Source organism: Panthera pardus, unplaced genomic scaffold (assembly GCF_024362965.1).
Source record: "Panthera pardus isolate Hobbes unplaced genomic scaffold, ASM2436296v1 HiC_scaffold_7, whole genome shotgun sequence".
Lineage (NCBI taxonomy): Eukaryota > Metazoa > Chordata > Mammalia > Carnivora > Felidae > Panthera > Panthera pardus.
The window spans coordinates 30145164-30159838 of record NW_026527002.1 but is presented as its reverse complement, the minus strand read 5'-3'; the positions used below and the strand labels follow the sequence as shown (position 1 = coordinate 30159838).

The 14675-nt window shown below is 37.4% G+C and overlaps 1 protein-coding gene across 1 annotated transcript; it reads right to left on the bottom strand.

Annotated features, from left to right (window-relative positions):
- Positions 1–10616: 10616 nt before the first annotated feature.
- Positions 10617–11503, bottom strand: LOC109269423 (60S ribosomal protein L23a-like). The gene has a single exon (XM_053896550.1). It carries the CDS (start codon positions 11129–11131, stop codon positions 10718–10720), a length of 414 nt encoding a protein of 137 aa, XP_053752525.1. The 5' UTR covers positions 11132–11503; the 3' UTR covers positions 10617–10717.
- Positions 11504–14675: the final 3172 nt, after the last annotated feature.

Sequence of the window (14675 nt, the reverse complement as noted above, 5' to 3'; positions counted from 1 at the left end):
AGTCCAAAGCACCGTTGCCAAGAGTGATGTGAGTCATTAAGCCTCAAGCAGATGCTAAGACTTGGAAGATCCAGGGCGTTGCACACTGTTCCAGCGTACCACAGCCCATAACTTGTAGGCAATCAAAGGTCAAATGAAGAGAACGCGAGCCTACTATTATGGAAGATTATTTGGCACACACTCTCAATTTTTCTGTCTTCCCTGATGATCAATAGCATTAACCTGAAATGCAATGCATTTTATACAGAACTTGCCATAGGAAGCACAATTTCTTTAGACAAAACTGGAAAGAAGTGCCTATAACATGAATAAGTTGCTATTGCAAGCCAATTACTCCTTTGGGATGACCGCGGGTGCTCTATTTTTAGTGAAAAGAGAGCTAATAATTTCACTAGTCCCAACCTTCACATCAGCACAATCGGGTCCCTGTACGATCAATATGAACACAGAGAACATCCGGTCAGAAAGAAACACAGCAATTGGCATTAACACCTCACACGCGGAGCCACAAGGGATGGGATACGAAAGGGAGAACCATAGACTTCTTTTTGCAAGCTGCATCCTAAATGTGAGCCAGAGGAATGAATATTTATTACATGGACTTTCAAAGGGAAATATTTAAAATTTAAGAGGTGATGAGACAGAAACAGAATGGCAAACCTACTAAAATCCATCACATAATTTAATGGTCTTCTAGTATCCTCAGTCTCTCCCTCTATAACTTTTCCCTTTCTCCCTTCAAACAGGTTAATTACGACTTTATTAAAAAAACAACTTCAACTCATGCTACCAGTAGTACTGACTACAGACGTCTTGAATTCTGCCTTCTTCCCTCACTGTTTTCCCTCAGGACTCCATGCTCCAGCCACACCAGACTAGAGACAATCTCCTAATGGGGCCCACTCTTCCTGGCCTTTGCAGATGATGCTCTCCACTTGAAAGGTTTTCCGTGCTCCTCTTCATTTTTTAACTAATTCATAATCTAATCACTTCCTTATGACTCTCCAGTTAGATTCAACTTCTCTATGCTTCTGTTGTATCCTGTTCTTACTTCTATTTCATCATTTTTCATGCTGTATTTTACTTGTCATATTATTTGATTCAAGATTATTCTCTCCTTGAGGATGAGAATTGTGCCTTTTATCTCGCTATCCCTGTCCTGAGCATAGTCCCCTGCATATAACACTTATTGAATAAATAAGTACAAATAAATAAAATGTATCCAAAGCAATGCTTTCACTGTGCTTTCGATCCAGAAATTTAGCTTCTAGGAATTCACCTACCAATTTAAAAATAAATTTTAAAATCAGGAGAGTCTTGGGGCGCCTGGATGGCTCAGTTGGTTGAGTGTTCGGCTCTTGATTTTGGCTCAGGTAATGCCTCCAGGGTTGTGGGATCGAGGCCCATGTCAGGCTAACACTCAGCACAGAGCCTGCTTAAGATTCCCTCTCTCTCTCTCTCTCTCTCTCTCTCTCTCTCTCTCCCCCCCCAACCCAGATCTTCTCCTCACATCATGCACACTCTCTCTCTCAAATAAAAATAACAATAACAATAATAATAATAAATTAAAAATAAATACAATCACAAGATTCTTTACAACTTCAGATAGGCATAGGCAATTTCTTACCACTTGTCTTAAAAAAGGCTTGTTTTTAAAAGGTGAATTTCAGATTCAGATACAGAAATGCAGATGTGAACATCTGCACCCAAGTTTTAACAATGATAAAAGATACGAGCATAGCAGGTTTATGGTAGACGACATTCATTAAATGGAATTTTGTCAAGCCAAGCTTTGTGATCTTGAAAGCCTGGGTTTCCCATAACTTAGTGCTGAAAACATTAGAAGGAGAAGCCGCATGGGGCAGTTGGGGAAGACGGTTTGAGGTGTGAGGAAAAGACAGAGGAACAAGGTGGAAGAACAAAGGAGAAGACGGTTTAATTGCTTGAACTGTCTCACCTTTAATCAGAATTTAATCTTTTTGAAAATTGAAAGGGAAAGTAGACAACCTTGCAGAATGACATCTGCAGGCTAACTTCAAGAATTTACATCTAAAGAACAGTTGTCAATTTTTATTCATACTGTAACCTAAAGAACTGAAAGTTTGTATGTTATGTAACAAACTTTTTACGTACACAGTTTGTTAATTCTGTCTATAACTTATCTATTCTTCCTCCGGTGTCCCCCATTGTTTATGTAAGTAAATACCCAATCTAACCTAAAGTTTAGTCTGTTATCAAAAAATAGCCCTTTGAAATATATTCAGTCTCTTAGATAAAAATGCTTAGTCTTGCAAAAAAACTCCTCCAGCTGCTTCTCTCCTTAAGACAATTGCATTGTTCACATGCCCCAGACCAGAGGTAGAGGAGGACAATCTACAATTCTGGAATGCAGATTCCTTAGCAACCTGCTATAAAGCTCCTTTAGTTTCCAATACAAAAACTGATCCCTTATAAACTTTGGTACACTCTTCTTTGCTTGGACCCATGTTTCTGGTCACGGTTCAGGTCCTGAGGGCCTCATCTTACCTCCTACTGGTACTAAAGATAGTTCTAAGGCCTGACTTTGATCCTACTCCTTCCTGGCACAGAGAGTCCATCCTATGGCCATGACTGAAGAGCCATGCTGCTAGACCAGTGCTTTTGGGTCTCCCCAACTATGTTTTCAGTGATGTGGCATGGGTCAGTCTGCCAAGTGCAAATCTAAATTCATCCCAGAGTTGCAAGCAAGGGCATGAAGAACACCTGCCCCCTCTGTATTTGGTGATATTCTTATTTATCTGACATACTACCGCTCTAGGTTGAATTCTGAAGAACAGAAAGAGAGACCCCTGCATTTGACTACATCAAATGGGGCACTTTGTCTCTTTCATCTGTCTCTTCCCACAAGCATTCAAGACTGGGAAAGGAAGTTCTCCCCTTTTTTCCTTCTACCTCCCAAAACTTCCCCTAAAACGCAGTGATCTAGCTTGCCAAACAACATTTATCCCATGATCAAAGGGATGTAAACTTTAAACAGTTCAGCAGCAAACAATAGCAATGCTTATACGGCAAAGGATAGATGCAAACACCCTCTTTTTGAATTTCAGAATGAAATCTCTTCCTGGATTTCATGGATGCTTAGGTGAACGAGAGTGAAGGAAGGCTCAGAAAGACAAAATAGAAATCATAAGAAATTTAATCTATTAACATTGTTCTACATATCAAGTTAACCCTCCCTGGTCCACCTGCACAATTAAATAAAGCACCCTTTGGTAGCAAAAGTTAATTTATAGTAAGCATTGACAAAAAGTAATACGTAGAAGTGATACCAGCACCTGTCCCCTTTTCTACTTTCCTACCCCTGGCTCCAAAGTATGCTGGGATGGATGCAGTACACAGCTAAACCAAAGATCATTGTTTCTCCTGAAACAGTTCAACTTCTAACACTCTCAATTCTGGGTGAAGACCCAGTGGAATTGTGTTGAGTCTCAGGGCACCACCTTGACTAGAGGCAGAGGAACAATTAACACTAGTTGAATTAGCCTCAGCCAATGTACAAAATTATACAGTCCCTCTCCCAGTGTCTGCCCATCAGAGTGGAACCTGTTTTTATAGTTCTCTCTCTCCTAAGGCTCTTACAGAGAATTATTTCCTTCTGAGACTCAGAAAGAAGAGACTTATATTGTCGATTAGCTCAACTACTTTATCTTACTTAGAAAGACAAGTTTAATAAATCAGAACATTCTTCTATCTGAATCCTGTCTACCAACATTATGTTATCTTTAATTCATGAGTGTATGTACTATCTGAACTTTGAACAGTAGGATGGCCTTGACTCTTTTTTTTAATCTCTAGGGGGAAATTCGCATACACAAATTAAAATCTTGTTTCACCTTTTTCATCCCAACTCTCAAGCTGATATATACACACCTCGAGTCTTTAGAAATCAAAAGTAGGTAAAAGAGATTAATGGTGGGGAGCAGAGAAAAAGAAGGCAAAGTTCAAGTCTACTTCTCTAACCACCCTAGGAAAACTGGATGTTCTGTGAAGGATGACATTTGAGAACATAGTGAGAATGAAAAAAACAATGTGCAGCTGTTGAGAATTGGGGCTGAGAGATGCTCCTATATATGCCTAACAGTGACTGGGAAGAAGAAATATTTATTCTGGGTCAGAGTATGATGGAAAACATTTTCAGGGGGTATATGTTAGTCCGTTTGAGCTGCTATAACAAAACACTATACAGACTGGGTAGCTTATAAACAACAGAAATTTATTTCTGACAGTTCTGGAGGCTGGGAAGTCCAAGATCAAGGCACTGGTAGATTTGGTGTCTTGTGAGAGCCTACCTCCTCAAAGATGGCTATCTTTTTACTGTAACATCACATGACAGAAGGGGAGAGAAATCCCTCTAGAATCTCTTTTATAAGGAAACTAACACCTATTCATAAGGGCTAGTCACCTCCCAAAGGCCCTGCCTCCTAATACCGTCACATTGGGGATTAGGTTTCAACATATAAATTTAGGGGAACACAGACATTCACTCTATGGCAGGATATTGGAGAAAAGAGATTCCAACTTGCTAGGATATGTTTTACAAATTGATCATCACACCCAGAGATTTTGCTCCACAGTAATAGTGTTGTCATATAATGAGGTAAGTTGCCTGGCTCCTATTTAAGGATTCTTTCAAAATATTTAAACTTTTCACTATCTTTCTCACTAAATCCTGTGAGAATTATTCAATTTAATCTTTGCGAGGTATTATTTCATAAAATTTCTGAAAACACAAAACTCTCTAGATCCCCTCATGTGTTGGTGAGCTAACTGAAGTCACATTAAGAGGTGTGCTTTATCACTGGCCAACACTAAATGTTATACTTCACATATACTTGGGGAGAGAAGGAGTGGAGAGCAAGGGAGAGAAAAAGGAAGGAAAGAACCAAAGAATGGAAAGAGAGAGGGAAGGAGAAAGGAAAGAAGAAACAAAAGAACCGGGCGAGAGGAAGAATAAGTAAATATTAGACAGCATAGCAATACTTTCTTCTTGACTTACATGAAATAGTAAATCTTATACAATTGACGATAGAGAACTCCTCAGGGAGTAACTGAAGGGACAGTGTGCAAAACAAATCTTTAAGCCAATAGAATTCTGAATACTGGTCAGATCTGGGTATTAAGAAAAACTCTCAGATAACAGATTTGCCCATAGCAGACCAAATCTCTCTTCACCAAGTAGTCCCAAATGTCTTCCATGGCTCATGGGGTTGGGGAATGCAAGCTAAAAATTGTCCAAATATTCCACATTTGCCACAGATGCTGTAGTTCTGGAAGCCGATCACTTCACAGTTAATGCTGAAAGAACTGATACTACAAAACAAAGACATCTGTACCCTGGGAGGTGTGTGTGTGTGTGTGTGTGTGTGTGTGTGTGTGTGTGTGTGTATACGTGTGCACAACTATGCACTCACATAAGTGTATGGAAGCAAAAGGACAGTTCTTGTTTTTATCAACTTTTGTCTATAATATTGACTTTGAATAGCTTCCTTCTGATTACAAAAACAAAACCATCATTAAGAAACTTTGAAAAATACAGAAAATCATTACAAAAAAGAAATAAAAATTACTCATAATGCCATATGTAAGAAATAAGAAATATTAATATTTCAGCATGTATTTCCCAAGATTTTTTTCCACTGGGATTACACTATGCTTAATATTTTTTAATGTTTTTATTAATTTATTTTTGAAACAGAGAGAGACAGAGCATGAGCAGGGGAGGGACAGAGAGAGAGGGAGACACAGAATCTGAAACAGGCTCCAGGCTCTGAGCTGACAGCACAGAGCCCGACGCGGGGCTCGAACTCACGGAGTGTGAGATCATGACCTGAGCTGAAGTTGGACACTCAACCGACTGAGCCACCCAGGCGCCCCACACTATGCTTAATATTTTATAAACTACTCATTCACATAATATTAATCACCCTGAATATTATTATTGTCTGTCATGAAGTATATATTCTTTCGTCATGGGTCATTAATGCCTACAAGTATTCCCATCATACAGATTTAAGGTGCTTTAATAATATTCTTTGGCTGTAAATGCAGTTGTTCATATATTTTTTTTTATGTTTGCAATAAAACATTAATGCTCTAATTCACATCCATCATTATTTACTTAGGGACAATTTTAAGAGACAAAATTAGAGATGCAAGATATTTTCATTTAAAGTATTTTGATACAAATTACCAAATTATTCTACACATGTATTCTACATATGTCGTGTTACTTTTACCCCCCTCTATAATGCATAAGTCCCATTTACCTGAACTATTGACAACACTGGCTATCATTTTTCTTTCATTTTTCAAATTTTAAAATACAAAATACATAGATTTTTATTTTCTTTATCAATTGTGAGGTTAAATAACTCCCATTCTTTTTTTTTTTTTTTGTATTCTTTTGTTGGTTCGTGTCCTAATCAGTTCTATTATTTATGTATTTATTGCTCATTCTTTCATTATTTTTGTAAAGGCTCTTTAATAAGAATTTTCACTTTCAAGGGATTTTTGAAGAAAAAAAATTTCTGGAAAATACCTCATCAAGGTTTTTTTTAAGTTTATTTATTTTGAGACAGAGAGAGAGAATAAGCAGAGGAGGGGGAGGGGGAGAGAGAGAGAGAGCGAGAGAGAGAGAGAGAGAGAAAATCCCAAGCAGGCTCCATGCTCTGTGCTAAACCCAACATGCAGCTTGATTTCACGACCCTGAGATCATGATCTGAGCAGAAATCTAGAGTCAGACACTCAATTGACTGAGCCATCCAGGTGCCCCAAGTTGTTTTTCATTGTAGTAAGGACACTTAACATGACAAATAACAAACTTTTGAAGTGTAAATATAGTGCTTTAATTACAGGCACGATAATGTACAGCAGATCTCTAGAATTTATCATTCTGCCTAACTGAAACTTACATTTTTTAACTTTTATTCATAATATGTTTACATACAAAAATTTTTAGTTTTATGTAGGCAAATATGTCAATTACCATTGCTTTATTTATTATGGTTTATAATTTGACATAGAGTTCTTATTTTTATTATGAATAATGCTTCCATGGGGCACCTGGGTGGCTCAGTGGGTTAGGTGTCTGACTTCAGCTCAGGTCATGATCTCACAGTCTGTGGGTTTGAGCCCCGTGTCGGGGTCTGTGCTGCAGCTCAGAGCCTGGAGCTTGCTTTGGATTTTGTGTCTCCCTCTCTCTCTGCCCCTCCCCCAACTTGCACTCCGTCTCTCAAAATAAAATAAAGACATAGAAAAATTTTTTAAGTAATGCTTCCAGCATCAGTATTTAAATAAATGAATTTTTCTACTGGTTTGAAAATTTAACATATTTCATATTCTGATTACATTAAAGTCTGTTCTTGACATTTTTATTCAGATTTAGTAATCTAACTGATTTGGTGCCAATCACATGCCGTTTTGGTTATCACAGCTTTGTTTTAAATTCAAGTCTTCAGTAGTGTCTGCATATCTTACTCTTGTTTTTAAAAAAGAAACGAATACCATTACCCCCTTTTTTGTTCTTCCATCACACTTTTGTATGACTTTAAGTTCCAAAAACTGTTTTGAAGTCACATAATGGAACTGAAGTAAACATTTAAATTAATAGGATAAAATTAGCATCTTCACAATATTCACAGTTCCCATCCTGGAACATGGTATACATTTATTTAATCAACACCCTTTATTATGTCTCAAGTAAAGTGTATTGGCTGTTCACATAGGTTCTACACTCTTCTGGTTCATTTTTATTAGTCTATGAACACCCAGAATTTTTTTTCTTTTTTTTAATTAAGTAGGCTCCATGCCCAACACATGGGGCTAAAACTCATGAGCCTGAGATCAAGAGTTGCATGCTCCACCGACTGAGCCAGCTATGCATCCCCTGAACATCCAGAAAATATTTTTGAGAGACTTTCATGGACAAGGCAATGAGCTAATTTATTCCTGGGTAAAGTTTTGCTACTAATGTGTATGAAAACTGTTCTCTATAATATTTTGTGATCATTGCTGATAAATAACAGAGTTCCTTATTTTTATATGCATTTTAAACATATTTAATTTGTTAATCTTAATACTTTTGAGTTATCTCAAGTTATCTGGATAACAAATCAAGTTATCTATAAATAATGTTAATTTTGCACCATTCTTTCAAATATTGTAACTTCAAATTTGTATTTCTTTTTTTTTTTTCAAGTTTATGTATTTTGAGAGAGAGGGAGTACAAGTGGGAGAGGGCTAGAAGGAGAGGGAGAGAGACAGAGAGAGAAAAAGAGAGAGAGAGAGAGAGAGAGAGAGAGAGAGAGAGAGAGAATCCCAAGCAGGCTCTGCAGTGACAGCGCAGAGCTGGATGCAGGGCTTGAACCCACAAACAGAGATAATGATCTGAGCCAAAACCAAGAGTTGGACACTTAACCGACTGAGCCACCTAGGCACCCCAAATTTGTATTTCTTTATAGCATTTGGTAATGGATTTCAGAATAGGATAATATATTAGTAAGCCTAGAATTAACCTTTAATTCAAATTTTCATTACATTATGTATGTGTTTTCTCTATTTTACTTGATTTTTAATTATGAGAGCTTTATTTCACTAGACTTTCCAAGGAAGCAACTTTTGATATTAACCTATCATTTTTGTGATGGTTTTTCAAACTGTTAAATTCTCCCTTTTGCCTTATTATTTATGCCTATGTTTTCCTTAATAGTTATTCTGTGCACTTAAAAAATATTTCAAATAGGACACTTAATGATTTCATTTTCTTTCTTCCTACTTTTAATAGTGAAGGTTTTTAAGGGATGAATTTTCTAATTATATGTATGGATACATTACCTAAATTTGGGGTGTTCAAAATGACATAGTTTTTTAATTTCTAATAACAGATTTCATCTCTGACCATGAGCTACCAACCTTCTTTGTACAAACAAATTTTTTTCAAAGTCCTTTCTGTGTTAGAAATTACACTGGTGGCTCCCAATGAATCATGCTCCCAGGATTGAAGCTTGGGATGGTTCCCTCCCATATTGATTCTGGGCTTGCACATGAACTTTGGTCATGCATCAACATGCATGATGTGAACAGAAGGTTGACAAGCAATTGTACACTGGGACTCATCTTCTTGGAACTCGGTCTCCATTCTGTTCTCCTGAAGGGAGAGGACACATGGAAATATATTCTCTGAAGGGTAAGATACCACATGGAGGGCAAAGGTAGCCTGGCCACGCTCCCAGCTGACACTATGTGGAGTAATAAACCAGCCAGTCAACCAAAATAATCATAAAAAAATAATAAATGCTGTTATTTTAAGCCAGTAAGTGTTGAGAGTGTTTGCTATGGAACAATAGAAAACAGAAATTTTTTTCTGTTTAAACTTGATCTGACTCAATGATATTTTTCTACTTAGCCAAGTTTCAGAGAAGACTGTTGAGAAGGAAGATACTTTTGTCTCCATGTATCAAATATGCCACCCCACCAAGAAGGCAGTAATGTCTACAGTTAAATGTGCATTGGAAAGGCTTTTTTTCCTCTTTGTTTTCTGGTGCAAATGAATCTTTGCATCATTTCAGTATCATTTTGTTACTGAGCCAATAGAAACATAGGACATGATTTATTAAATATCAATATTCTCAGCATCCTCATATGTAATTTCTAAATCATATCTACTTTTGAAAATACAAGATATCATGCATAACATTTAACCAATGGGTGATTAATTTGTTGTGAGTTACAGACCTTTGTAAATAAACAAGAAATTTGTGCACCCTCTCCTCAGAAAAACACAACCTCACAAAGAAATTATTACATACAATTTCAGCAGTTTCATGGACTCATTAAGGAAAATATGTAGTGATTTTCAAATACAGTTTAACCAACTAATCTGTCCTCAGATAAAAGCTTACCTGGAAGCAACAAAAACAGAGCTTCAACTCTGTTGAAGCGACAGTGGTACCTGATAACCCACCTGTTGCCTTCATTCTTCCATTTACCTACCCCACACCACACCCCTCCACAGAGCATAGTTTATAAATCAATGCCTTAAAATGACACGATAAAATTAAATACCTAGAAGAAAGATAAATAAATATGAAGGGGCTGGAGCCAGAGAATTTCTGACACAAACTAAGAGCAAGTATACAATAAGGAGAGACTGGATTCATTGTTGCAGTAAAGGTAAAAGAAAATACTGTGTGAATCACTGTGGCCAGAGGCTCAACAGGAGACAGCAAATTACCTGCCGCTTTAAAAGAAGTTGGATGGCTACTCCAATTAATTTTATGTGTCAACTTGGCTAAACCATGGAAAGCCCAGATATTTGGTTATACTTTTTTCTGGATGTTTCTGTGAGGGTGGTTTTGGAGGAGATTCACATTTAAATTGTTAGACTAAGTAAAGCAGTTGAACTCATCCAATCAGTTGAAGGTTTAAACAAAACAAAAGGCTGGCCCTCCCAGAGTATGAGAGATTTCTGCCTGACAACCTTCAAACTGGGACCTTAGCTCTTCATGGTGTTTTATTGGGTTTTGTGTGTGTGTGTGTGTGTGGGGGGGGGTGTTTGTGGGTTGTTATTTCGTTTTTATTTTTTGGTGAAAAAATTTATATTTAGATTTAGCCAGCTGGTCACAGTTTAGATGGTCCCAATTTTGTTGGCAACATCCAAAGCATCACAGTCACGAGCCAGTCAAACATATGCCTTCTTTCCTCCATGGGGCTTGATCAGAGTGTTGACCTTGGCCATGTCAATGTCATAGAGCTTCTTCACAGCCTGTTTGATCTGGTGCTTGTTGGCCTTGACATCCAAAATGAACACAAGAGTGTTGTTGTCTTCTATTTTCTTCACAGCTGACTCAGTAGTCAGGGGGAATTTGATGATGCCATAGTGGTCAAGCTTATTTCTCCTGGGGGCATGTCCAGAATATTTGGGATGCCTTCTTAGATAAAGTGTCTCTGAAGGAATGTAGGTGACAGGAAGATCTTTTTTTGTGTGACTGTGGATGCCTTCCAGGACTGCTTTCTTGGCCTTCAAAGCCTTTGCTTTGGCTTCAGCTTTGGGAGGGGCAGGGGCTTCCTTCTTTGCTTTCCGCACCATCTTCATGAAAGCCACTCTTCCTGGTTTTATGGAGGCTTCCAGCCTTTGGACTGGAATGGGCTTTACAGATTTTGGATTTGCTAGCTTCTATAATCTCATGAGCCAATTTCTTATCAGAAATCTCCTTGTATATACTACATACTATACATAGGCAGATATAAAATAAAGAGCCCTGGAGAACCCTAATACAACCATATATCCCAGTGTCCAGGACAGACTAGGTTTATGCCTGTGCTCCAACTATAAATATTAATAGCTCCCCTTTTCACTCACATACGCATCTAGGTTTTGTGGGTTTTTTAATTTCATTTTTGGTTTTTGTTTTGTTTTCACAAAGCAGGGAGAGATCGTGTTTGGCTGAAATGTGTTACAAAAAGGGACCAGTGTGGGCCCCCCCCGGTGGGTCATCTGTTTGTTGAGGGCTGTCTTGAGCACAGCAAGAGGCAAACCCACTGGGGACTGGTGCTTCCCAGGTGTGGAAGCACCTGGGATGTCAGCATGGACATACGATAGGGTTCACTGGCTGAGAAGAGGTGGTTGCTCACCTAGGCCAGGCTATTCCTTCCAGAGCCAGTGGAGGCCGGTGGGGGTCAGTGCCAGCATGGCCTGATTTCATGCCCCCTTCCAGCTTTGCCCTGCCCCTCGGGCCTGTGGAGGATAAATTATCTGGGCATCCGTGGGAAGTCCTGGCTCTCACAAGGTTTGTTCTGTGGGCACAGCAGTATCAAAATGTCCTTGTTTCTCTTAAGGTCAGTAGGTTACACCTTAAGTAACCTGGCAGCACTAGTAACCCCCGAGTAAGCCACAAGGGTGACAGGACGTTCTTGTTAAATTAACAAAATTCTCAAAATCATTTCTTTCTCAAAGTCAGACCAACCACAATGGTTTAATGAAAATGCTTCACCTCAGATAGATGGAAAAGCAAACTTTGTCTCACATTCACCTTTTCCTCCACACAAGTGGATCTAAAGTTCTAAAGCCTTAAAATATATTACCATTTAAGTTCCATCCTATAGGATTATATCTTCACACTTTGGTTCTTTTTCCAATTAATGGTCCATTTGTGAAATGCATATGTAGTTATTTCGTCTCTGTATGGCTCATTAGAGAGCCTTCTCAGTGATGGGTTTCATTCCCCTTGGTCTGATATGAATGAATTCATTAAGGACATACTATAAAATAACTAATAAAGTAAATTTTGAACATTTAAAAAGAAGTAATATAGCACAACTTACCTTCCTTAAAAAATAATTTAATCTGTTGTGGCTGTTTTAAAGATTTGAATTCAGGAGAAAATTCTTTACAAGTGGTTTTTATTATAACTTGGAACCTGACTCCTCATTCAAATGTGCATATTAATGTCTAATGCATATCAGAGTAACTCCTGTGGGAAGAATAAATGTGTTAGACTGTGCAAGTATAAAGAAGTAAGAATAAACATGAAAACTGGCAGAGGGTCAGATGGGAGGAACCTCCATTCTATTTATCCTTCCCTGAGTAATTTCCCAGTTTGCAAGAAACTATTGTCCCATTTAAATAGTAGAGCTGATCATGATTTAGTCTGACTTGTGGATAAAATCCTGTGTAAATGTGTTGCTCATTTGAATTGAATCAATTGAATCAATTGAAAAATTCAATCCTTTTTTTACTTTTACTTTTCTGTTGTTTCAAGGAGGGGCCAGATTGCACTGATTAAAGAGGGATTTCTTTAGCAAAACTCTCCTACTTTAGACACACTGACAGTTTAATATTGAGAAAAAAAACCCAGATTTTTCATTGGCAAGCAAAAATTAGTTTTTTTCCTCCTCTATTAACAAGAAGTTAACAGTAATTAACAGAAAAATATTAAATAAAAAAAGTAACTGCCATAAGTGCTACCTATACATACGAATTGGATAAGACACATGAAAAGCAAGCTTAGGTTGTTAGTTGACAAGTCGTGAGACTGCGCATTTGACCACCAGCGCTATCACTTACAGGTAAATAATTCAACTGTGTACCAAGACCTAGAGATGCCTTTCACTGCTTTAGACCATAAAACACGATTACCAAGGTGTCGATTGTAAGGCAAACTCCCTCAAATTCACATACGTGCTGTTAGATCAAGCTTCACATCAATCTAACATCTAAAATTCAAGTTCAAACCATATAGACAATAGTAAACAAAACCAGGCATATCATCTTAAAGTACAATGCTAACAAACTTTTGAAGAAATTACCATTTCCAACTTATATTTTACTGTCTTATTGCTACTGAGCTCAGATAGATATTTTTTAAATGAGTATTTCAGTATTGATGATAGGTTCTCTTGTTTTCATATTGCCAAATCACATGTAATTGAAAGAGAGACATGAGATATAGATGAAAAAGTCTATTATTCTTAGCTGAATACTATGATGGTTATGGAAGAATGTAATAACAAAATATAACAACATATTAGTAATTCCATGATTTTTATGAAATGTGCATCAAAACAGACTTCAAAAGGTCTAAAGTAGACCACAAATAAACAACATGAGATAGTTTTCAATTTGTTCAGGTGGGATTAGGTTTTTAATTGATAGGACGGTGAGTTATAAAGTTATAAAGAGTCATTTAAGGAGGGAGTTAAGTTGGTCATTTAAAAACATTGTCAGATTTTTTAATCTCTAAATTCGTGTGTGTTTTCTCTGTCTTACATTTCTCATCTCCTCTTTCAGCTATTTACAGCAAGGCATCCAGTCTTAAATAGTCTTGTGTGGCATGAATAAACTATACTCCTAGCAATGCATTACATAACTCTTGCACGGAAGCATATTTTAAAAATATTTAAAATACTTACATTCTAAGTATTTATTATTATATTATTTACTTATAAATAAGTATTTATTATTATAAAATACTTATGTTCTAAGTATATAATCGGCCAGCAAGAAGGCCGATTCATGGATGTAAGAATCAGGGACAGTTGATAAAGTGGGGTCACTCCTAATATTAGCCAACTGGGGCAAGATAGAATGCAATAGGGAAGGTCTCTGTTTACAAGTAAAAATGCATACTAACTTGATACTTTGTTTATAGAAACAGGAACACAATGGCAAAATGAAAAGAAAAATGATTGATGGCTTGGCTTTGGAGCTCACTGCAAAGGATTCCTCAAGTTGAGTAATCTCTCAAAGGAAAATCTATAAAATCAGCTAAAAAAATAGCTGAACTTACTCCAAGTATTAGTATTAAACAAGGTGGTACAAGTATAACATGGCTCTATTTACCACACCCGAGAAAGTCGCCAGGTGATTTAGTTCAAGTGTCTTACATAGAGGAATGTGGCTAGGGAGCAGAGCTTTCAACCCCCAAATTTTACTCACAAATGTTCTTGGGATTTGTAGTAAGCAAATGCAGTGGATGGGGAGTTGACAAAACAGTAAAATAAATAGGAACAAAGCAAGTCCTAGGGCAAGGGCAAGCATCTCTCTTGCTGGGCTAAAATAGCATAGGACCCTGAACTATGGGGAAGTGAGGTCCTCATGAGACACTGACAGAAAGAACTGCTAAGACTGATTCTAGTTA

Excerpts from the sequence above, each read along its gene's own strand:
- LOC109269423 (XM_053896550.1), bottom strand. The coding sequence starts at position 11,131 with ATGAAGATGGTGCGGAAAGCAAAGAAGGAAGCCCCTGCCCCTCCCAAA.